The sequence below is a fragment of the Sphaeramia orbicularis genome, chromosome 1, assembly GCF_902148855.1.
Source record: "Sphaeramia orbicularis chromosome 1, fSphaOr1.1, whole genome shotgun sequence".
In the NCBI taxonomy this organism is placed as follows: Eukaryota; Metazoa; Chordata; class Actinopteri; order Kurtiformes; family Apogonidae; genus Sphaeramia; species Sphaeramia orbicularis.
Window position 1 is genome coordinate 54878214 of NC_043957.1, and position 25880 is coordinate 54904093.

General features: G+C 36.8%; 1 protein-coding gene and 3 pseudogenes across 1 annotated transcript; 1 reads left to right on the forward strand and 3 right to left on the reverse strand.

Moving 5' to 3' along the window:
* Positions 1-249: 249 nt before the first annotated feature.
* Positions 250-661, reverse strand: LOC115425103 (histone H3-like; annotated as a pseudogene).
* Positions 662-987: 326 nt separating this feature from the next.
* On the forward strand, positions 988-1513 carry LOC115425140 (histone H2A-like; annotated as a pseudogene).
* Positions 1514-3440: 1927 nt separating this feature from the next.
* Positions 3441-4135, reverse strand: LOC115425030 (histone H1-like; annotated as a pseudogene).
* Positions 4136-11771: 7636 nt separating this feature from the next.
* LOC115424959 (microtubule-associated protein RP/EB family member 1-like) lies at positions 11772-18593 on the reverse strand. Its single transcript, XM_030142388.1, has 2 exons — positions 18494-18593; positions 11772-12944 (listed from the first exon to the last, which is right to left on the reverse strand). Coding segments are annotated over exons 1-2 (975 nt in total). The 5' UTR covers positions 18495-18593; the 3' UTR covers positions 11772-11970.
* Between the last annotated feature and the right edge of the window lie 7287 nt (positions 18594-25880).

A 25880-nucleotide genomic window follows, 5' to 3' on the forward strand; every position in this document is an offset into this window, starting at 1 on the left:
ACCGTATGTTTGACACCTGTGAATTAAATAAAGGTTATTTTAAAAAGTAATTTCTAGGTCTCCTCTTACATGTTTAATCACTTATACTACAATTGCCCTCCATTTAGACAATATAACCATAAAAACCTCCACACTGTGCTGTAGTGGTTCTCTTCTCCACTAAAGCTGTGAATGACCCAAACAGAAGCAGGTCTTCTGTGTCCATGTGTTGGCTCTGAAAAGAGCCGTTGTGTTCAGTGGATGCTCAGTCTAAGCTCTCTCTCCGCGGGATGCGTCTGGCCAGCTGGATGTCTTTGGGCATGATGGTGACCCTCTTGGCGTGGATGGCGCACAGGTTGGTGTCCTCGAACAGCCCCACCAGGTAAGCCTCGCTGGCCTCCTGCAGAGCCATGACGGCGGAGCTCTGGAAGCGCAGGTCGGTCTTGAAATCCTGAGCGATTTCTCGGACCAGCCGCTGGAAGGGCAGTTTGCGGATCAGCAGCTCGGTGGATTTCTGGTAGCGGCGGATCTCCCGCAGAGCCACGGTACCGGGCCTGTAACGGTGAGGCTTCTTGACGCCGCCGGTGGCCGGGCGCTTTTTGCGGGCAGCCTTGGTGGCCAGCTGCTTCCTGGGGGCTTTACCTCCGGTGGATTTACGGGCGGTCTGCTTGGTTCTGGCCATGGTTGAACTTTTCTCTGTTTACAGAAGAAATGGAAGTGAGCAGCAGACAGAGGCTGGTTTTACCCGTGGGTCTGCGGTGAAAACGGTGACGCAGTTCAGATCTTCGGCTCCTGATTGGTCAGACATCGTCCCGCCCATCAGCCCCGCCCAGAGAAACAACTCCCGCCTCCATATCAGCTGCTGATTGGATAAAGTTTCTTTCAAACTACCCGCTCAAAGTCACAGTGGACAGCCCTGTGCCGGGGCTGAGGAATACCCTTTTCTGATTGGTGGACACACACCATCGCGCGCTCAGCCGCAGCAGCAGTAGTATATAATGTAGAGCTGGTGGATCTGCGGACACTTCTGTTTGAGTCTAGACTTGAAAAGAAAACTAATCATGAGTGGACGAGGCAAAACCGGCGGTAAGGCCAGAGCTAAGGCCAAGAGCCGCTCCTCTCGTGCCGGGCTCCAGTTCCCCGTGGGCCGTGTCCACAGACTGCTCCGCAAAGGGAACTATGCCCAGCGGGTGGGTGCCGGAGCCCCTGTGTATCTGGCGGCTGTGCTGGAGTATCTGACCGCTGAGATCCTGGAGTTGGCGGGAAACGCCGCCCGTGACAACAAGAAAACTCGTATCATCCCCCGTCACCTGCAGCTGGCTGTCCGCAACGACGAGGAGCTCAACAAACTGCTGGGAGGAGTGACCATCGCCCAGGAGGAGTCCTGCCCAACATCCAGGCGGTTCTGCTGCCCAAGAAGACCGAGAAGGCCGGCAAGGCCAAGTAGAAGTCCACACGGACCAATGATCCAAAACCCAAAACGGCTCTTTTAAGAGCCACACACTCACTGAGAAAGAACACAACTCCTGTTATTAACAAATATGAACACACAACAGTAGTGTGTAGTTTATATCAATATCTCTAATTGCATTAGAGTTAATCATACGTTTAGTTTGAGTCACTTTATACATTTGTGTGTGTGTGAAACTAGTCACAGTGAAAGGAACAAACAAACATACACTCCTAAAGTGTGAGTGTGTGTATGTGCAGTTTACACATCTAAGCACAAACCAGCAGAGTAAATACACAGAACTACCTATGGCCATACTAGAGGTTCACACACAAACAATAATTAACAATGGGGAAATTAAAATTAAAATATGTGTGTGTGTGAAAACATGAACCAACAGTCTTGTTTCATGTCTGTTGGACGACTGAGACTTCATTCAGAGCCATAAGATTAGATTTCTTTTCCTTTTTTTTTTTTTTTTTTTTAAAACAAAAGTGAAAACTTGTTCCAGTCTGACACGACAGATTTCAGACCAAACCTAGATCTACACAAAACAGAAAGAACAAACAGAAGTTCCGTTATTGAGTTTACAAACATGATTGTAAACTCCTTTGGCAGCTTTACAAGTAGAAGTATATTACTGCTAATAATTTTAGAGCCAATACAATATGTGTCACAGGTAAGACGTCTTATTGTAACAGATCATATATTCTTTTAGGGCAAGAGCTACATTCTACTTATCCATCTAAAACTGTCTTAGAAATAACAGCATTCCCATCTTCAGGATATATGTAATCTTTTTTTTTATATATATATATATATATATATATATATATATATATATATAATTTATTTATTTATTTAAGTGGTTTATTGTTCTTATTTATCTATCTTTTTTTATTTATTTTGTTGTTTTTAATTGTATGGCTTTTTAATCTTTCTTGTATTTATTCTTTGATTTGGGTTTTATTTATTCTTCTGTATAGCCCTTTTTTTTCTTTTTTGTACAGTTTCTATGTCTTTAAATCTATTCTGTATTTTATTCTTCTATTTTGGTTTTAATTATTCTTCTGTACAGCTCTTTGGTCCACTGCAGTTGTTTTAAAGTGCTTTACAAATAAAGTTGGATTGGATTATTTGATTCACTTCTATTCCTTCTTCAATAAATAACTATTTCATCTTTTGTTGCATAAGCTCATTGTGTGAAAACATGTACAAACCCTCTGCTATAAGTGCTTTAATCCAAATAAACTGAAAATAAGATTTGACTCAGAGCCATTAGAATTTTTACAGAATAGTGAACAATAGTGTCAGTCTATAATTTACTTTGATGAAATATAATATATTAAATCAATTATGAATAGAATATCAACAGTCTACTTCAAAAAAACTGAAATCCAGAATACTTATCAAATTGAATGATTGAGAAAAACAGATTTAACACTATGTGTTTGTTGAATAACTGGTTTTATCTGTGGTTTGATTATTAATACTATTGAAGGTGAATAATTTACAGCCCAGTCATCCAACCTGATTTATTTCAGAATCAGAATCAGCTTTATTGGCCAAGTATGTGAACACATACATGGAATTTGGCTTTGGTTTTTACATTGCTTTTCGACATGAACCCAGACAACATGTGGACCTAAACACAAATAGACGAACAGTCCACTAGAGACAGACAACAATGGGTTGAGATTTACAGTGGATATTACAATGGAATATGTACAGAGTGCAAATTGGAGTGTGCAAACTGAAGTATTGATACAGTGAGTGGATATGTACAGGGGGAAAAAAATAAATAAATAAAAAAAATAAAATAAAAATATATATATATCATTGTATTTCTGTTTGTTAACACCAGTATTTTTTAGTGCTGGTGCATTTCTTTTCTGTTGGGTTGTTTAATGAAACCCCAGGTATAGAAATGATGTCAGTAATGTTTATTTGTTTGTAAACTAGTGTACAGCTGTTGTCCGTCAGCTGTATTAGTGAAGCCATTCCCTGTGTGTCCAGAGGAAGTGTCTTCTTACAGTAGTGGTGGGGGCTCTTAAAAGAGCCTTTGTTCAGTGGGGGTCCTGTCTCAGGCTGGGACTCTTTACTTCTTCTTCGGGGCTGCCTTCTTTGCCGGGGCCTTCTTGGCTGCGGGGGCCTTTTTGGCCGCCTTCTTGGGGCTCTTAGCCGCCTTCTTGGGGCTCTTGGCCGCCTTCTTGGCCGCTGCTGCGGGCTTCTTGGCCTTCTTCGGAGCCTTCTTGGCGGCTGGGGCCTTCTTGGCCGCCGCTGCCTTTTTGGGCTTTTTTGCGGCTGCGGGTTTTCTTGGCGCCGGCCTTCTTGGCTTTGGGAGCCGCTTTCTTTGCGGGCTTCTTGGCCTTGGTCTCGGTCTTCTTGCTCATCTTGAAGGAGCCGGAGGCCCCGGTCCCCTTGGTCTGGACCAGAGCCCCCTTCAGGACCAGTTTCTTGACCGCGGTCTTGACCCGGGCCTTGTTCTTGTCCACATCGTATCCTCCGGCGGCCAGAGCCTTCTTCAGGGTGGCCAGAGACACGCCGCTCCGCTCCTTAGAAGCGGACACGGCTTTGAGGATCAGGTCCCCGACACTGGGTCCGGCCATCTTGGGCTTGGACGCCTTCTTCTTGGCGGCTTTGGCCGGAGCCGCGGCGGGAGCTGGAGCTACTTCTGCCATAGTTGGACTTGGAGATGTCCGATCACACAAGTGTCTGACTAGACTGAAATGGAGCTCAGAGCACGGGATGGCCTTAAACACACCATGAGAACCGTGGAGACTCAATCTCTCTGTGTGTCCTCGGTCCAGTCAGGATGGTGGGATTCTTGTGTTTTCTCTTCACAGATAAAAGCCAATAAAACAGCTGCAGGTGAAGGACTGGAGGCTGACAGTGAACGGAAGCCGATAGCGGACCTTTGTCTCTTCATGCTGGACTCATGTAGACCTCTGAGGATCCCTGGATTTAGTCTGAAACCACCTCCAAACCACCCATATACACCCACATGGACAACACCCATCCACGGATTTTCACACTTACTCCCGTTATAAATAACTTCAATGTATCCAAACTCCACCAACCTGTGGTCCAGTTGCTCAACATTCCTATTGAGAATCTCAAACTCTAAAACCGTATGTGTGATGAACATATTTGATAAAACTGAGGCTGTTTTGTCAACACCAAACACATTGACTTACAGCTCATATTAACAGAGGTCTGATCAGCTCTGCGCAGATGCACAGGCATCAGTCTGTTGTAGGGAATTTATTTTTCTAACGAATAGACACGGATCTATGAATGTGAAAATGACATAAGTCATCTGTGTCTGATGAATGAATAACAATTATATCTTTTTTTTTTCTACAATAAGGTACCTTATTGCAAGGAGATGAGAGTGAGCATTAGACATTTATTCTAGCTCTGCTCAGACTGCAGTTCTGTGGTGCAATGTTGTGTATTGTTTGTTTATTGCAATGTCTGTTGTTGGTAATTTAGTTTTCTTACTGGTGTATAAAAATAGTACCGAATTATTATTATTAATATTAGTATTATTATTATTATTATTATTATTATTATTATTATTATTATTATTATTATTATCATTATTATTATTATTATTATTATTATTATTATTATTATTATTATTATTATTATTATTATTGTAGTAGTTCTGCTGTTGTTAATGATGAATGCCTGTTTTTCATTACTATTTTTATAGGTACTGTCACTATGTTCTTTCTTTTTGTCTGGTAATATTTCTTATGTGTATATTTGGTGTTGTGCTGCTAATTCAAAATGTATCCAAACTCCACCAAAACCTGTGGTCCAGTGTAGGAACATGTTTGTTCAGATGCCCAACTGTGCCAAAACCCTTCCCGGCTTAAGCTTTTCTCTTTTTTGGTGCTTTTCCACCGGCACCAAACACAATGATGATGGCTGAGATTTACAACATGGATTAGAAGGATAGGTCTGATCTGGTTCAATGTCCATGACTTCTCAGTTTAAGTTTGTACATTGGACAGTGAGTGTGTATGAGGGAATATTCTTTATTTAGTTTTATGTGTTAATTATTGTACAATCTACACAATACACCAGCATAACAATAATATACACTGAACAAAAATATAAATGCACGACTTTTGTTTTTGCTCCCATTTTTCATGAGCTGAACACAAAGATCTAAAACTTTTTCTATGTACACAAAAGGCCTATTTCTCTCAAATATTGTTCATAAATTTGTCTAAATCTGTGATAGTGAGCACTTCTCCTTTGTCCTTTGTTGAGATAATCCATCCACCTCACAGGTGTGGCATATCAAGATGCTGATTAGACAGCAGGATTATTGCACAGGTGTGACTTAGGCTGGCCACAATAAAGGCCACTCTAAAATGTGCACTTTTACTGTATTGGGTGGTCCAGGGGGGTCAGAAAACCAGTCAGTATTTGGTGTGACCACCATTTTCCTCACACAGTCTTCTTCATGAATTCTCTGAAACACCTTTGGAGATGGCTTATGGCAGAGAAATGAACATTCAATTCACAGGCAAAAGCTCTGGTGGAGATTCCTGAAGTCAGCATGCCAACTGCATATTCCCTCAAAACTTGTGACATCTGTGGTATTGTGCTGTGTGATAAAACTGCACATTTTAGAGTGACTTTTTATTGTGGCCAGCCTAAGGCACACCTGTGCAAAAATCGTGCTGTCTAATCAGCATCTTGATATGCCACACCTGTGAGGTGATGGATTATCTCAGCAAAGAAGAAGTGTTCACTAACACAAATTTAGACAGATTTGTGAACAATATTTGAGAGAAATAAACCTTGAGTGTACACAGAAAAAGTTTTAGATCTTTCAGTTCAGCTCATGAAAAATGGGAGCAAAAACAAAAGTCGTGCATTTATATTTTTGTTCAGTATACAAAGGCTACACACACAGTGGGTTTCTAGACCAGTGCTTAAAACATCACGTTACAGACAACACGTAAGCAGAAAATAATAGTGACAGAAGGTAAAATAATAAAGGAGAATTATCATTACAATATTGAAATTAGCATCAATAGAAATACAAAGTATAGTCTAATCAAAGTATAAACTTAAGTATAGACAAATGAAAAACAGAAATAAATTTAATTCATTTAGAAATAAATGGTCGACAGCAGTTACTATACAGTCATTAAATTGACATTTTATTTCATTTGTTTCATTAAATAGATCATTTGCATATACATTTTTTTGCCGAACAGAACAATGCAATGTAGTGTTTAAAATTACTATAATTATGTATCATTATGAGTGATTTAGTCATCATATAGGCCTACTGTCTACAACTGTACTAACTAATTATTTGACTGTTGTGTGTTTCATTGTTTTGTTTTTTTTATCAGTTCAACAAATTTTGTAAAGCTCTGTGATGTACAAAAAATACAAAAACCAAGGTACTCTCTTATAATTTAAAAATGCCTTTATTAATTATGACATGATTCATCTTGTTGTGATATTGGGCTCTGTAAATAAAATTGTGTGTGTGTCTGTGTGTGTGTGTGTGTGTGTGTGTGTTTGTTTGTGTGTTTTGATATAATTCAAGTTTTTATTGGAGTTTTTACTTGGTACATGACAATCATACAATGTTGCTTGATATTAACAATCAGGGCTTTTATACATAAATGAAAAGTATCAATAATACTACAAGATGTGGAAGTTCTTAGGAAGAAAAAATAAATAAACTGAATACCAGAGGGAGGTAATTCAGCTGTCATCCTAATGTAAGGACTAAAATGCAGTACTGGGGCTTTTGCAGGTCTTCCACTCAGATGCAGTTTTGACAAATACCCAGCAGATGTCCCTCTTCTAACTGTATGAAATGCTTTACAGTAGTGTAACATTCTTGAAAAAAAGTCTCGAAGTGGTTCACTGCTTCATGACGTTTTGATTTCACCATCAGGAACAGACATGAGTAAAATGGTGCATGATGCCATAACTTTCTGGTCTCTCCCTTTTCCTTGAACACATGGATACACACAAACTGGACTTAAAAAATATTTATATAATACTTCAGAGGCCCAAACAGAGAAAAATATATGATGCAAAATATCTGTATTAGTGTGAACGGGGCGTTTAGCAAAGACATAGTAACAAATGGATTGGAGGGTGACAAAAAGTCCAACTGAAAGTACAATCTGACAGCATGAAGAAAATTAAGCAGGGGTTCATTTATAGATTACAGTAAGTGCAGTTGAGAGCTTGGCCTCTGCAAATCTGTTTCCACTTATGCAACCAGGGGACACACACCCACAAGGTTTAACACACATCTTAATGATGAAACTTAACACAAAGAGGATTTGGAGTTGAGTTTCTGACTTTTGCAGGACCTAATAGAGGTTTTCACAGTTGTTGGTGTTGAGATGGTATAGAATAACCCTGGACCAAAATGATACCTGTTGATTTCACCGTATAAATATAACACAACTAATGTTTACTTGTAATTAGTCAAAGGCATCAGAGTCAAATGATGGCAAATAAATTTTCAAATGCTAATGTGAATTGTACCCTGGATAAAGCGACATTTTTTGCTACAGGGAAACATACAGTATATTGTTATTTTGCAGGTCATAAAAATCAACTGTTCCTAATATCACATCCTTTAAAGGGAAAGGGAAACTGCATATCCCAACTTGTATTTAAACCTCTCGTACACTTACATTTTATTTATATAACCCCTTTCAACACAAAGTTGCAAAGTGCCTCTTAAGATAAACCCATAAAACAGTTCATCAGATACAATAAAACAAACACTAAAAACATAAAATCCACAATAAGGAGCGCAATTACTGCTCATAAACACACCTAAAAACTAAAACTAAAAACTCTAAAAACAATAGCAAAAGTATAAAAACTAATTGAATAAATAACATACCTATATTGAATGCAGTAACATAATTCAAGCTATTGAAAGAGTGGGATTTTTACCTCCGTTTGTCTATTTTTCTTAGCCATGGCTGAATATTGTAAAAAGTTCACTAACCTATAAAGACCCAAACATCCATCACCAACCAAACCATCTACCGATCTAAACTGTTTAATAACTGTTGATATATTAATCCTACCAATACATGTAAATAATTGGTGTAAAATACAGTAATTCATCTTTTCATGGTCATCAGATCTGACCCATTTGGATGTTCAGAGGATCTGTAGTTACTGGGGAAACACCGTCATCTTCTGCAACATTGATAAACTTGTAAAACCATGACACTGGATGGAGACACTTGTTTTATGTTCAGTTAATGATATATTTTACTGAAAACTCACTTTTTCTTCAGTTTTCTCTGTTTTTGATAGAATAACAATCAACTTTAAATAATCTGAGCTTTTATGAACATCTACATGATCAGTAAATTAAATATTGGAAAATACCTCATTTACACTGATAAAATTACAAAATACAGAAGATAATATTATAAATTAATGGTGATAAATCACTTAGGAAGGTTAGATACAGAGAAAATGTCATTTGAGAACTGACATAAAAGTAGCGCTGGGTCTTTTAGGTTAATACATTTGGCCCTGTTCAGCAGGTTTTAACGGTAATATAGACACAAAAGGACCACTTGTATTATAACGTTAATTACTGATGTTTTTGTTTATCTCTAGGCTGTGCTATCTGCAGTGCAACAAAATCAACTGGTATCCTTACAGAGAAAAGGATGTCTACATCTGAGGAGCAGACTTCTTTATTTGAAACTTATTTGTCTTGTCCAGCTGTTAATGACTGTTATACAGGGGTTGGACAAAATAATGGAAACACCTTCTATGATGCCACAATGTTAGGTGTTTCCATTATTTTGTCCAACCCCTGTACATCTTGTGTTGCTTACAATACATTTACATTTAGATAATACAGAAGCAGTCTTTCATGATCTCAGTTATGTGTGGATTCATGCTTTATGAGTTAATGAGCGTGGTGGTGCTTGTGTGGGGCTGTTTTGGAGCGGCTGCTGCTCTGGGAGGGGTGCTGCGGGGTAACTGTTGCTCTAGGATGCGGATGTATGATGCTGGGAGGGGAAAAATCTGAGTATACCCACTAGAATAAACAAGACTACACCACTGAGTCAGAGGCACTGCCAGCAGCTGTTAAGACGGTCCAACATAGTCACAAATACTGCAGAGCAAGCAGCTTGTCAGAAGGTGCATTTCCATATCTTTATTTGCATTTGACTGGAAAAAAAAACCTCAGTGGAAATTGCAAATTATGACAAAGTTAAGTTCTCTTCTTTATTAAAATGTTTTACTTCTCACATTTTACACTTCCAATACATTTGACATGATCAACATTCAGAATGTCTCATTAATACAAGTGAAACATGAAAGGTTTTATTATTTATGCACTAATTATTTACTACATATGTTTGTTGTTTTTTTTTGTTTTTTTGTTTTTTTAAGAAAACATGGACAACATAAACTAGCACAATGCAAATAAAACTGAATGTACTCAGCTGATGAGCCCAACATATTTTTACAGGTTTGGCCCAAAAAAAAAAAGTCACATGTAAATAAAGACTGTATTGATAACTTCATAGTGTGCAGATGACAGCTGATAATTTGTTAGGAACTTCAAAATGTATGTTATTTCAACTCAAATGACAATCTGATGGGTTGTGATAAGACAATGACTCTGATGTGAGGATATACTACAAAATACCTATTACTATTGTTATTGTTGTTATTATTATTACTATCATTATTTTATATTGTTTGTCTTTTGCCCGATCTTTATGCATATACATTTGTTCTTGCACTTTATTCTGTTGCTGCCTTGACTGTTGAATTTCCCTGTTGTGGGATCAATACAGTCTAACCCAGTGGTTCCCAACCTTTTTTGGCTCATGACCCCATTTTAACAGCACAAATTTCTGGCGACCTCAGACATTCAAAACAGTGACAATTTTTTTTTTTTTTTTTTTGCTAAAATTAATTTGTTTTTGATCATGTAATAGTTTGCTATACTATGTTGCAAATAAACATTAATTTTAGACGACATTTAGTCTATATAATGTATATTATTATGGACGGAGGCAGAAAAGCCAGGTGTAGATTACTGCACAAAGTGAGAATTTTATTTTCCTTGGTCAGGATATGTACAGTCAGTCCAGCTGTGATTTACAAGGCTGACAATTAATACTGAACAAACAAGAACTCAAACTATGAATTATGAAAGAGCTGCAGCATCTGAAACCGACCACAATGAACATTTGAAAGATAAACTGAACCACAGTGCTTCAGTTTCAGCTTCACAGTTTGTCATGTCTTTTGGGGATTGGGATTGTTTCTGTCAACTCACTGTGTATTTTTATCATTAAGTTGTTGTTTCGTTTTTTGTTTTGTTTTGTTTTTTGTTTTTTTATCAATTACTAGAAATTTCAGGCGACCTCGTTTGAATTCCTGGTGACCCCACGTGGGATCCCCACCCCAAGGTTGAAAAATACTGGTCTAATCTAATCTAATCTAATCTAATCTAATCTAATCTAATCTAATCTAATCTAATCTAATCTAATCTAATCTAATCTAAAAATAAAGTGTGTCATTTCATTTTGTATCAGGGCAGTACTTGTCATTTTGGTGCTTGCATTCTTCTACATGGCACACATGTTGGAATGAATCTGACCAGGTGCTTGTATAAAAATTCCAAATACAACTGAATTTATAAAACAGTTACTGTGTTGTGATATTTATTCTGACCAAGATATACAATCGCATAATAGAGCAGTGGTTCCCAACCTTTTTGGGCTCATGACCCCATTTTAACATCACAAATTTCTGGCGACCCAGATTTTCAAAATGGAGACTTTTTTTGCTAAAATTTATTTGTTTATGATCATGTAATAATCATGTAACAAATAAACGCTAATTTTAGATGATATTTAGTCTGTATATTGTATATTATTATTATGGACGGAGGCAGAAAAGCCAGGTGTAGATTACTGCACAAAGTGAGAATTTGATTTTTCTTGGTCAGGATATGTACAGTCAGTCCAGCTTGGATTTACAAGGCTGACAATTAATACTGAACAAACAAGAACTCAAACCATGAATCATGAAAGAGCTGCAGCATCTGAAACTGACCACAATGAACATTTGACAAATAAACAGTACCACGGTGCTGCAGTTTCAGCTTCACAGTTTGTCACATCTTTTATGGATTGGGATTGTCTCTGTCAACTCACCCTACATTTTTTATTAGTATGTTATTTTTAAATTTTTATCAATTACTAGAAATTTCAGGCGACCCCATTTGAATTCCACGTGACCCCACGTGGGGTCCCGACCCCAAGGTTGGAAAGCACTGTAATAGAGGATTTTCAACGCCCATAGCAGATAATAAAATGGTCACAGTAAAATTAATCTTCCCTTTTTTTTTTTTTTTAATTTATTTATTTTTTTATACCAATTCTAGTTTAACCCCTGTATTACAAAACTTTCTCTAGTTTCAGCCCCTTCTTCAACCCTCTTTACATTCTCTCCTCCTCCCATCATGCATCACCTCATTAGAAAACGGTTTCATCACATAACTCTACATTCTCATCTTCTTCAGTCGGAGAGTTGATGAGTACAGTCGCCTCCAGACCTCCCTCCTTTTTTCCATTCTCCTGACCTTGTGTAGGACTGTGCCGTCCATCACTGGGAACGCTCCTTTCACCCTCATCTTCATCCCCACTCCGTTTATTGGCCTCATCCTCTTGTCTGCTCAGCGCCATCTCCCGTAGGTCTTTCCCCTCCAGACTGGAGTAGTCATCTGATGAATCACTCTCTTCTCCCGCTTCGTCTTTTCCTTCAATGTTGCCACCATTCTCTCTCCCCTGTCCTCCTTCCTCCACATCTCCTTGTTTCCCTTCTGCCTCCTCCTCCTCCTCCTCCTCCTCCCCCTCCTCCTCATCCTCATCCTCTTCTCCTTCTCTCTTGCTCCCTGGCCAGAGGACAATCCCTATCCGGTCACCCAGGTTGTTGATCCCAGCTCTCAGTCTTTCCCTCATACTCAGAAGGAGTCTCGGGGTAGAATCATCCTGAGTGGACTGGCGTTTCCACAAGCTGTGGATGCATCCCACCAACACACACACCAAGAGGATGAGTAGAAGAATCACAACAATTACAGTCTTGGAACCATTGCTTCTGTTGGCTCGAGCGATGGTCTTGTTTTCTGGTGAAGAAGACGTTTTGTTAAGTTGGGTGAAGTTGGTGGGTGACTCAGATGTCACTGTGGGTGATGATGGAGACTGTGAAGACGCAGTGGGAGTGGTGGACTTCTTTCCTGTGGCTGGCACAGTTGGTGTCTTATTAGTTATGCGAGGTGTAGGTGTTGGTTCTCGCACCTTTGGAGTTTCAGTCATTGAAACAGTTGTTGCGATAGATGAACTCTGTCCGTTTTGTGTTGTGTTTTCGTTGGCTGCATCCAAGGTTGTGTTCTCACTTAAAACCAGCGTGAAAAGGGTTAAAACTAGGATTGCCAGGGTCCTCATGGTCACTATATAAGTCAAAAGACAAATAGCAAAAATATACTGATTAGAATAGTGACAGATGTACACTGTAAAAAAAAATCTGTAATTTAACAGAATTTTTACTGTTTACTTTAAGATTTTTCCTGTACTTTCAAGATACAGGAAAGAATCAATGAAATTATAAAAATAGACTGTGATCTTACACGTCAAATTTAGAATAACATGAAAAAAGTGTAACTGTGAATAAGCAGAAAATTTCAATTTTTTAATTTTTTTTTTTCATTTTGCACAGAAAAATACAGTTAAAATACATTTGCAAATGTATCATAGTTTCACAAATATTTCTTTTCTATTCATGAGATTAAACTGTTAATTTCAAGTTCAATACTGTAAAAAAAAAAAAATTACAAAATGAGCGAAAATTACTGACAATTAACCGTAAAAGAAGTATGTGTTCTGTAAGTTTAACCAGACTTGTTTGTTAATTGACAAATATCTTGTGTAATTACAGGAGGTTTCACAACAAAAATGTTGAATAAATGTATTTTTGTGAATGTATAACATGTATAAGCACTGATAAACTGTCCAAATACAGTTTTTATCTGTGGATTGTACAACTTAGTCTCACTCAAAATTATTTATATATATATATTTATAGGTAATTTGATTGTTTTAATACATGTAAATATTCTTTATTAAACACTGAAAAGTAAAAAAAAAAAAAAAATGCAAAATGTCATGTAAAGTTAGGGCAAAAAACTATATTTTAATTATGGAAAATTACCGTATTTTTATGAAATGGTTATTTTCCGTTATTTAACAGTATTTTTTCGGCACCCCTGCTGCCAGAATAATACCCTTTTTTATGAGTTGTTTTTTTTTTTTTTTTTTAGTCTATTTAAGACCCTTGCTAAAAATAATTAGACTATTTGTTATAGAACTGATCTGACAAATGTGTAAACTGCAAACAATAAATGAATGAATTTATTTTTGGTTTTACATCAATCATTGTACTCAGTGCATTAATCGTAATAAACATAAAAACCAAAAAGGGAATAGGCTAGAAGCAAAAGCTAATTTTTTTGCCTATCCTTTTCACCTAATACACTGCATACATCAACTTAAATGTGTACAGCATCGAGCATTCACACCATAATAATAAAAAAAACAAAAAAAAACAAAAACAAAACAAAAACATATCTACCATCTCAATTCAATACTTCTGAATTCTTTTAAACTTCAGGTCCTTTTTTTTTTTTTTTTAACTTTGCCAAAGGAGTAGATAACTTAAATGCATCATAAAGTCCATTCCATAATTTCACACCCACAATCCCAGTTCATCTAGACCTCACATTTGTCCTCACTTTAACCCAGTCACACATATGAAAATCTCTGGAATTCGAATTACTTTCTCTTAATTCCAAGAACCACGACTGGTATCTGAGACAATACCATTTTTATCCTTCATGTTCCATATACCTATTTAGAAACAATTCTTTATACCTCTTTTTAAATATATTTATGTTTGTACTTTCCTTTATCTCCTAAACAATCATTAGTTTGGAATAAAACTAATACGAGTGATAGGATCATTTTAACATAACTTTTATCTTTATTCATTCAGCTTCATAGTTAATCATCTGTTGAACACAGTAGAAGGATTATCATGTAGATCAGGGATGTGAAAATCATTTTAGTTCAGGGGCCACATTCAGCCTAATTCGATCTCAAGGGGGCCAAACCATTAAAATAATAGGATAAAAACCTATAAATAATGACAACTCCAAGTTTTTCTCTTCATTTTAGTGCAATAAAAAACATTAAATTATGAAAATATGTACATTTACAAACTATCTTTTCACCAAAAAGATGTGAATAACTAGAAAAAAATGTAATTTCTTAAGGAAAAATAAGCTAAATTTTAACAATATTATGCCTCAACTTATCACTTGTACATGTGCATTACACACAGTGTTACACAAACATAATATTGTTGAAATTTTGAAGTTTGGAATGTATAACTAAAATAAGAATGTCTATAATATTATGTGTCAACTTATTAACACAACTTATAAATCTGATCTACAAATCCACAAAACATTTAGTAACAGACAGAATATTGTTAAAATTGTACTTAATTTTCTGGTTGTTCTCATTTTATTGTGAGGGTTATTAGACTATTCTTTTACTTTAGATCACATTGGGCTAAAACCAGTTCAACACCTTTGACTGTTAATATCTTTAGTGTAATTTTTTGCATTCTATAAAATCATGCCACGGGCCGGATTGGAACCTTTGGAGGGCCCGTTTTGGCCCATGGGCCGCATGTTTGACACCTGTGATATAGATTCACATCATTCTCTAACATCTTGCCAGCTGTTTGACAGAGTGCCTTGTTGTACGTTTTCATTTGCACAGTTATTGTATTCCTGCATACGCCACGTTTTAAAACTTCCATTAAGACAGAAACCTGACTGACTTGTAGGAAGGGCAGAGGCAGTGAAAATAAAAGCTGATGTTGAAGATTGTTAATGTCAAATGTAGGTGGGCGCTAAGCATGTAATTTATAAATAGAAAATCCACATTCTAAATGAGTCACGTCTCTAAATGACAAAGATGCATTAGAACAAATTATGTGAAACAGCCCTTTTATACTGTAGATGAACACAGAGCCTGTGTGTACATGCCATAACATTTCACAGAGCACTCATGTTCATCCTAAACGAGTTTACAGTAATTTTTTAGAATGTAGTATTTTCTAAGCCCGTGTGAAGATTTTTTTTTTTTTTTTTTTTTTTCATATGTTATTTTATTTCACAAAAAAAAAAAAAAAAAAAAAAAAAATCCAGATACAGCACAAACATAGTGACACTGGGTCTTACTTTTTGCAATTCTCCTTTGTGCACTCCTCCCACCCCACCCACCCCCAAAGGAACAAACCAACTAAACACACTCAAAAGTAACAGCCCAAAAACATAAAAGTCTAAATAAATAAATAAATGTAAAAATAAATAGATAAATAAATTAAAAATAATAATAATAATAATAATAATAATAATAATTATTATTATTATTATTATTATTATTATTATTATTATTATTATTATTGTTATTATTATCATACTCATCATAAACACAATAATAACAGTAATAAGAGTAACAACATAAGTGTGAGCATAGTGATGCATGCTGTAACACAAATAGCAGTATTAGGGCAGTATTCATGGTGTACAAACTCGAACTTTCTCCATACCAGAGAGTAAATGCAACCAAAATTCATCAAAGAGATGGCCACAATTATATTTATCCAAAGTCAGTTTTTCTAAAGGTAAAAAAGGAAGACAACTGATCATGGAAAATCTTAAAAGATGGAGGGGAGTCATTCTTCCAAAATAAAAGTATGCATTTCTTTGTGAAGTAAGTGATCAGAATTAGTACCCTGCATTTTTTCCGATCTAAATGTAAATTATATCTGTCACTTAATAAATATAAACTGCTGCTTCAATCAAATTGTAAGTCTAAGACTGATTGAGTGAGAGAGTGAATTGAGTTCCAATAACTTTTTAAAAGGTTGCAGTCCCAGAACATGTGCATGAATGTACAGAGAACAGAGATGAACAGAGATGGTTTTAATAATGAATTAATTCCTCACATATAAATCGATCATCAGCCACCACTATTCCTACTTTCCTTTACAGGTTTTAATTTTACCTCAATAAAAGAGAACTTATAAGTATGAAAAGGGAAGAAAAAGGAGGCAAACTGAGAACACAACATGGGAAACTACCCCACACATGCAACAAGGGGGGTCAGGATGTGGTTTCTTGTGCACCTGAAAACTCAGTATCATACAGGAAGTCAAGATCTTGCGGCGTAGAGCACATCGTTTCCCTCCTGTTTAATTTTGATTCAACCTGTACGTCTTAACAGCATTAATGGGCGACTTCCAGAAACCAGGTGGCATTATTGCCTGAATAGATATAGTGTTATATAGCGGTAATGTTTAAACACTTAAAGAAATACTTATGTATGACTGCATTTAGTCATTCTAGTACTTAATCCGTACTAAGTTGGTTTCATGTAGTGGTTTTGTATCAACCTTCTAACACTAGTGTTAGCAGTAAAATGCCAGTTTCCTGTGTCTCCTCCTCCAGCCTTCGTCATCTCAAAGAGTAAAAACTGCCAGTTTACACACACTCTGTCCTGAATATAAGCACATTTCTAAAACAGTTTTAACAGGTATATAAGATGACTGTACAATAAGTTAAATACCTATTTTGCTGTGTTGTCTTCTAATGTTGGAGGATTATTGTTAATTGCAATTTAGTGATACACAACAAATATCTGAAAATATTACAGTTACAAGTCATGAGTTCAAAACTGAATAAAAGTAAAGTAAACATGAATAAACGTTTGCAGAAAACTGGCCTTAAAAAGTAAACTATCTATAGAAAAATACATCATCATTAAAGAATTGCAATTATGCTATTTTTTGCACATTATGCACAGAAGTCCCTGAAAGTAAAACAGCTTAATTGAATGCAGCCATTTCTATTGATATCTTTTACACTTGTTTTTGAAAATGGTCACGTGCTCTTTATTTTGCCTTAAGAATACAGTTCAAGTAATTGACTTAATGTGTTTAAGCCAAAGTATAAAGAAGTTTGAAAAAGTACACTTATACTTTACTTCACTGATAAATAATACTAGTTTTCTGCAACATTTCTGTGAATTATTAGGTAGCATAAACTAATACCTGACTAAAGAGTTTAGATTTTGCTAAACAACATCTCAACTTTCTCTAATATCAAATTAGAAATAGCTGTTCTGGCATTTAAACACTTAAATGCACAAGAAGTAAAAAATAAATTAATAAATACAGGGTTCCTACAGGTTTCTACAAGTTAAATTTAAGACTGTTTCAGATCTTTTTAAGACTACTTAGGGCAGAATTTAATGCCAATTTCACAGCCAGACTGGCAAAAATTCATGACTCCTAGAATATAGGAAAATTTATTTATTTACTTCAACGCCTTGATTCCCATCGTTCCAAGTTATTTCTCTGTGGGGGCTGCAAAGTTAGTGATAATTAGTAAGATAATTTCAATATAAATTATCAGGTTGAAATGAGTAGAATAACATTACTTTTTTTGCATCTTGGACATTTCCCACATGCATTTAAACACAACACAGCAAACAAGTTTAGGGCAACATAACTTAAGACCTACCATATCAAATGTAATACCTTTTAAACACTTTTTAAGGTATTAAATGCAGATTTGTAAACCAATACTTTTGAGACTTTCACTGCAGCTGAAAGAGAGAACTTGTAAAATGCGGGAGGGCTGAGAAAGAGGGGAGGGTGAAAAGTTTCAGTGAGTTTTTTTTTTTTTATCAGATGTCATGGAAAATAAGGAAGCAGTTAGAGATTTGTACCATGACAGAAAAGGTGATAAACAAAAGTTAGCAAAGTTAAAATGAGCGGGAACTGGCTCATCACCAACAAACAACCCAAACTCTGTATTTCAACAAGTCATCAACTCAAACAGAAGAGGATATAAAACTATAGACTTACTTGTTGAGCTGATTAGCCAAGCAAAGGAATGAGCTACTGTGAGCTGGTAAGGCAGAAAGGAGTGAAAGACTGAATGGAGGTAAAGCTGTGGATGTGAGTAGAGTCAGAGGTGAAAGTAGGTGGGGGAAGAAACGGTTACACTTATGATGTGGGACGGTTTGTCATCTCACACTGAAAATGAGGTCAGTACATTCTTCAGTGCACTCACTTAAAGAGTCCACATTTTCTGGTCTCAAAGGCGAATCACCTAAACAACGTTAAAATTAGATTCTTGCAATATTCTATAGATCAGGGGTCACCAATCCTGGTCCTCGAGGGCCGGTATCCTGCATGTTTTAGATGTTTCCCTCTTCCAGCACACCTGACGGTCATTATCAGGCTTCTGCAGAGCTTGATGATAGGCTTATCATTTGAATCAGGTGTGTTGGAAGAGGGAAACATCTAAAACATGCAGGATTCCGGCTCTCGAGGACCAGGATTGGTGACCCCTGCTATAGATTTTTCTCCCATCAGTACAAAACAGTAGACCTCCAGAGCCAGAAGCCACTTTAACACAGAGACCCCAGAAAAAAGGTGAGATGGTGATCCCACCTTTTTTTCCACCGTTGACTGATCTCCACAGCCAAGACAAAGGAGGAACAGAGGTGAGACAAGCTGAACTTTTATTTATTTTTTTAATAGCCTTTATTTAATTGAAAGAGTTTCACAAGGTAATACAAAACACAAACATACACATCTATACTTGATAACCATGTACATATTTCCTCACCCATATATAAATCCACACATAAAAATATACAACGGCTAAAATTTACTTAGAAGGTCAAATGAGTGGCCGTGACAGGTTGATGGACTCCTGACCCCACGTGTATGTTGGTTGATTGACAACGGACAAAGCCAATGGTGATAGCGCTGTCTCCGCTATAAAATGAAAGTCATGTTTGGAGAAAGGCGACTGTCCTGCACATTGGAGAGCCAGAGCCAATCAAATGAGGGACATCGTCTCAATTTGCGGGACATGGGAAAAATGGTCATAATGCTGTGCAGTCCCGCACAAAGTGGGACACCTGGTCACCCCAGGTGGAACCAAATGATCCCACCATTTCATTTACACAGATGTTGTTCAGGAATAAAGATGAAATATTCCCGTAACAGAATTGCTGTGTTAAAGGGGCTACAGATAAGTTTAAGGCCTGGTTTATTAAACAGAGTGTCCATAAAGTCTCTTTACAATTTAACAAATTTATTACAAAAGCAAATGAATAGATAAAACTGTGGAAATCATAACAAAATGAAAAGTAGATATTGAAGTTTTTTGTTTGTTTGTTTTTTGGGCTCACTTTTATCCACCTCCATATGGGCATCATTAGTTGCAGGAAGCACATCCAGACAGTACTGGATTTGTTTCCATGTTGGTTGTATCATAGCTTCATCAATGGTGTTAATGGCGTCAGTGGTGTTTTCCTTCAGGTCACTGACCATTGTCCTGATTCTTTGTTTGATGCACGATATCTTTAAAATAACCCCATAGAAAGAAATCCAGAGGAGTGATATCTGGTGAACGAGGTGTCCAGGAAATTGGATCATCCCTTCCAATCCGTGGGTCAGTTGGTACAGACAGTGTACCATCTACCTGGAAAATGGTGGTTGGCTGAAGGTCATCCAGTTGTGGTGCCACATAATCAATCAAAAGGTCAAGGTAAACATTTGCAGAAATTGATCTCTCATTGAAAAAAAAAAATGGACCAATGATCCTACAATTAGGGCTGCACGATTTTGGCAAAAAAATAAAATCCCATTTTTTTTCCTCTAAAAACTCGATTTTCGATTTTGATTTCAATTTTTGGGTAAAACTACAAAAGACAACAGAAGTCAGCATGTTGTTTTTGTGAGCAGCCCACAATGCAAGCCACTGCTCCCTACCTCAAATCTGTGATGGTACCACGTGATGAACCTACAGAAGATTTTTTTTTTTTTTTTTCCTTCATTAAATCTTTATTGAATGAAGTAGAGTATATAAACAATGTATACAGCAAGAAAATAACATAACAAGTTTGCCAGGGGGAATACACTACAATATAATATCCAAATCAGAGCAAATACTGATGGTTTTTATAGCCTTTTTGGTTCCAGATTTATCTAACAGCTTTAAATAAAGTTCAACATCTTTCAAAAAATAAATAATATTTGGTTTTGTGTTACAGAACTTACATTTGTGAATGAAAAATTTAGAGAGTAAGAGAAAAAAATTATTAAAAAAAAAAAGTTTTTTCTTTCCTTTTTGGGGTGTCTGGGCCCACAGAAGTGATACCAATGTAAGTCAGTGACAGGCATCAGTCATGCGTGCCTGGACCACATAATGAGTGATCTGCATACGGTTCTATTTAAATATGAGTGATCTATGTGCGATTCTATTTAAATTGGGGGATCCATACGTGGAAGAGACTGACCCAGGACACGCTGGAGGGACTATATCTGTGGAGCGGGTAGATGTGTCTGGGCAGAGGGCTGTCTGGGCTCCTCTGCTGAGGCTGCTGAGGCTGCTGACCCCGCGACCCAGACCCAGATCGGAAGAAGACACTATGGTACGGATCCAGGACAATGGAAGATGAGTGATCCCCATGCAGCTATATTTGAATTGTGGGATCCGTGCATGAAGCCACGACTTATATTGCTCTGAGTACTGCAGGCTCATTAACAGATTTAACGTCTGTGGTTATTACACAGACTTCTGTGAAAGACCGTTCTCACAGATAGGAGGAAGAACCTACGGTAGTCTGCAGGCACGCGGCCCGGAGGCACAAGAAAGATGAAATCAATTTGACGATTTCCCTTTTTTAAAAATCGTCCTAATTAAAAAATCCAGTTTCAATTTAAAATCAACTAATTGTGGAGCCCTACCCACAATGTAATTAAAACTTTGATAACAACTGAGTATGTTAAACAAATCAGATGAACATCTCTCATTAACTGCTTTTGTAATCTGTGTAAATTCTCATTTGCCCAGGGTATCATTCTTCTTGGTGGTTCTTCGAGGTTCAACTGGACCTTCATAAATGCATGGCTCAACACAAGAGAGCATCCACCTCAGGCCAGGACTCTGCAGTCCATCTTCATTTGAAAAAAAAGGGATACTCCTTCAAGGACAGTAATGTCAGGATATTGACCAAAGAAGGCAAATAATTTGTGAGAGAAGTCAAAGAAGCCATTTTTGTGGAAGTGGACAATCCTTACATGAACAGTGGTGGCGGTTCAAATAACAACCTTGCACACCTGGACTCACCTGGAGACAAACAACCCCCCCCCATCAAAAGGATTTGGACAGTGGACCCCCCCCCCCCCCCCCATCAACAACCCTGAAACTCACACACAATACCAACCCAATAACAACCCAACCCCCCAGGGCCACACCCTCTCTACGGCCCTAACACTTCAATTAATTAGCATACAGATTAACACCTACACAGACCACTCCCCCCCACTGGTTTATAAATCCCCCAAAAACTATTAGAATTAAAGAAGTCTCTTGGATGAGAGAGAAAGGTTTTGAAGCTTTTGTAATCATTTTTTTTTTAATTGTAAAGAGACTTTGTGGACACCCTGTATTTAGCTGAAGGACAACATGCTCTAATTCAGAAAAAAATAATCAAAGATGGATTGGATTTCTGCCAAATGTATCCCAAGTTTTAACCCAATTTGCATGTTTATCAGACGTAAATGCATGTTTGCTGTTGTGTAAATACTAACCACTGGTCCATCACCATCATCATCATCATGGTTTAGAATTGCATTATTTGTATTATCATATCTATAGAAGTTGATATCAAGTGGTATTTACTGGCTGAAGTGCTGGTCTGAATCATGCAGCTTTGGTTCAGACTCTTTGGTGGCTTGTCAGTATTATGTTTTATGCATTTTCTCTGACATTTGTGATAGTTCCTACTAATTCAGTAAGCATCCGTCTCATTTTTGTACAGATATGTACGACATAACGATGTTTTCATTCATAGTTTATTGATATGGCAAACTTTGAACCTCTCCCCCAAATGTAAAGACTTTGCACTTTTGATTTCTGAAACTCCCAGTTGTAAGTGAGTATGTTTTGTTCTCTTTACTTCACTGAAACCTTTCGATCATCTGCACTGGATGCATTGGCATGAAATATAACATGAATATAAAATGGACATTCTCTGAGCAAGGCCTTCTCTGCTGGCATCATCAGAAACACTGACCTATATTTATAACCTTAATTGTAATACTTGTTCTATGAAATTATATTAATTAATTCCTAATAAACTACTCTCTTCATTTTGTAGCATTTTCTTGGCTACACTGCTTCCAGTATGTGTATGTGAATGTAATATATTTTGTCCAATCAGATATCAGTCTCAATGAGCCTGTTTACATGCACACCAATACTCCAATCATTATCCAATTTCTGGAGTTATCGGATTATTTAAGTGACCATATAAACAGTATAATCTGATTAACATTATCAGATAACAATAATCTGATTATGAGAAATCAGATTAACACACCTGAATTTGTCCCCAATATTCCATTGTCTTCCTGCATATATACATGTTAATATGATTTCTTTCATTCTTTCACATCTGCGCCAAGGTTATTATTGTTAACGAAAACTAACGAAATGACAAAAACTAGAATTGAAAAAACATTTTCAATAACTGAAATAAATAAAAACTATAATTAAAAAAAAAAAAAACAATAACTAACTGAAACTGTATTGTGTGCTAATAAAAATATAAAAACTAAAACGAATAAAAATTATGGATGAAATACCCTTCGTTTTCATCTTTGTCATACTAAAATTAAACTAAAACTAAGCATTTAGAAAAAAATGATAACCAATAAAAACTAGCAAACCTGCACTAAAAATGAATTAAAACTAACTGAATTAGAGGGGAAAAAAAAGTCAAAACTAAATAAAACTAAACTATAACGAAAAATCCAAAACTATTAGAACCTTTGTCTGCGCATGCGTAAAAACAATTAAAATCATAGAGACCGGAAGTGAGCAGAAGACAACAGGAAGATTGAGCTGACTATCACTATGTACTCTGAAATAAATTTATTAATCGACTGGAGCATCTAAACCAGGATTTATTGATTATCGCATTTCTTAACTACATGTAAATGCATTAGATCTGATCATTACAGTCATCCAATTACTCCCAGTTATCGGTCTTTTATGGTCATGTAAACTGTCTCTATGTGTTACGAGGGTTAATCTAATCTGCCCTGGGCCACCAGAATGAGTAGTGATGGTTCATGTAACTTAAACTGTATAGTACCGGGACTGCTTCTTTATCCAATCAGATTTCAGTTTCACCTCACATTGGGGGACAGCTGGTCCCCTAATGTTGTCAGCATTTATTCTTCCTCTGATTGGATGGTAAGAGCAAAACTGTTATCTGAAATAGCTTTGGCAATGTTCTTTTTGTCAATAAAGCTAATTGAATTGAATTGAATTGAATTGAATTGTAATACTAATACATTTGAGGTAGAATTTTTTATGCCTACAATGGCTGATGGAGGAGAGGAAAATGATTTGATCTCAGACATACTTTAAACTCCATTTTCAAGGCGGACTTTTCCAGAAAAGCTAGACATTATGAAGAGAGGTCGGCCAACCCTGACACTAGCTAGCTGGTTGAGTGGACATTCTCCGCCCTTAAGAGAATAGAAAGTTATGTCATGAATACAACTGAACAGAGGAGACTATCAGCCTTGGCCTCCATGGACATAGAAAAGGACTTAATGATGGAACTGAAAGGCACAGATCACCTTTATGACAGAGTCAAGTCGATGAAGGAAGATGGATTTTGTATATAAATAATGAGGATCTCTGGTAAGTATGATGTTATTGGATAAATATTGACTGTGAACTGCTCCAGATGATGTACGTGACACAGCAGTGGTTGTAGTGTAGAGGTTTGGAGTTGTCTTAACTGGGTTTCTTATTTTAGTAATAATGGTGGTCACCCTCAATATGCGAAATGTCTCTCTCTCTCTCTCTCACTCTCTCTCTCTCTCTCTCTCTCTCTCTCTCTCTCTCTCTCTCTCAGTAATGCCGCGTCTTGTTATTTTACGTTTTTTTTGTGTAGTATTGATGGCTTCTATAATTGTGACGTCATAGCGGTGGTATTAACAGGTGGATTAAGTCCAGTAAGTCCCCACTGAAGACCCAGGTACCAAATGCATGGCCCACCACTGCATGCAATCATATCAGAGAATGTCCAGTGATGTATAATTGTGCTGAAATACATCCCTGTTTATACAGTTACTAGTGCTAGTTGAATCCATAATTCATTTACTGAATTTGAGCTCTCCAGTCCCAGCAGCACTACTCGAAGCATGACACTACCACCAGACTTCCCCACACAAAACACTTTCCCTGGTTCTGTTCATCTTGTTTTCCACATATACACTGTACCCCATCAGACCAAACATCTCCGCTGCTCTAAATAACGTACATAAAGTTAGAAGTGACTAGTTCGGAATTTCATTGCATGTACGTATTTTAAGACTTTTATATCTTCTTCAGATCTTCAGAGTAAGTGTTGCTTTAAACTGCTATGAATGTGAACATGAGGGTTCGTTGGTGGTTAATGGTTCATTCTTTAGAAAATGAGACAGCAGAACGGAGACAGATTTCTTCTTGAACAGTGCTTTACTTTTCACACACGACAACTACCACCACAACACTTCCTGACTCATATCCTCACATGACTAAACTAACCAGTCAGGAGTTAGCAGTACTTAGATCGGTAAATGTAATTGGTTTAGAAAGGCAGATTCAACAGATTATCTTAGCTGCTTGTATACCACAAATGAGAATATTTCAATGTGTAAATAATAATTCGGCACACATAAATGTAAATAGTTAATTGGGTAGAAACTGTCAATATATTTTTAACACATACATGAATTAACTTATTCCCTGTAATATGAATTTACTTCACTGTTAAATCTTACATTTCTCCAACATGAATTACCTTAACTTCTGAACCTTACATTTATATTTGTTATTTCAAGTTATCACAATGAATACTTAATTGTTTTGTTTTCCTTTTTGTTTGTCCCCACTTAGTCTATGTAAAAAAAAAAAAAAAAAAATAGAAGCTGGTCTGATGACGCTGGATGATGACGCTGGACGCTGATGCTGGAAAAGGCGCCACAGTGTCTATAAAAACAGATACAGGCAATAAAGATAAACTGGGTGTATATTTTTCAGAAGGAAGTGCTGTTTTTTCTTTCTGTTTGAGTTCAGTGGACATTTACCAGTGCAAACTATTTCCTGGACTGAATCAACCTCTTAATCATCATGTAAGTTTCTTCTGTCACACATTCGGCCTTATTCCTT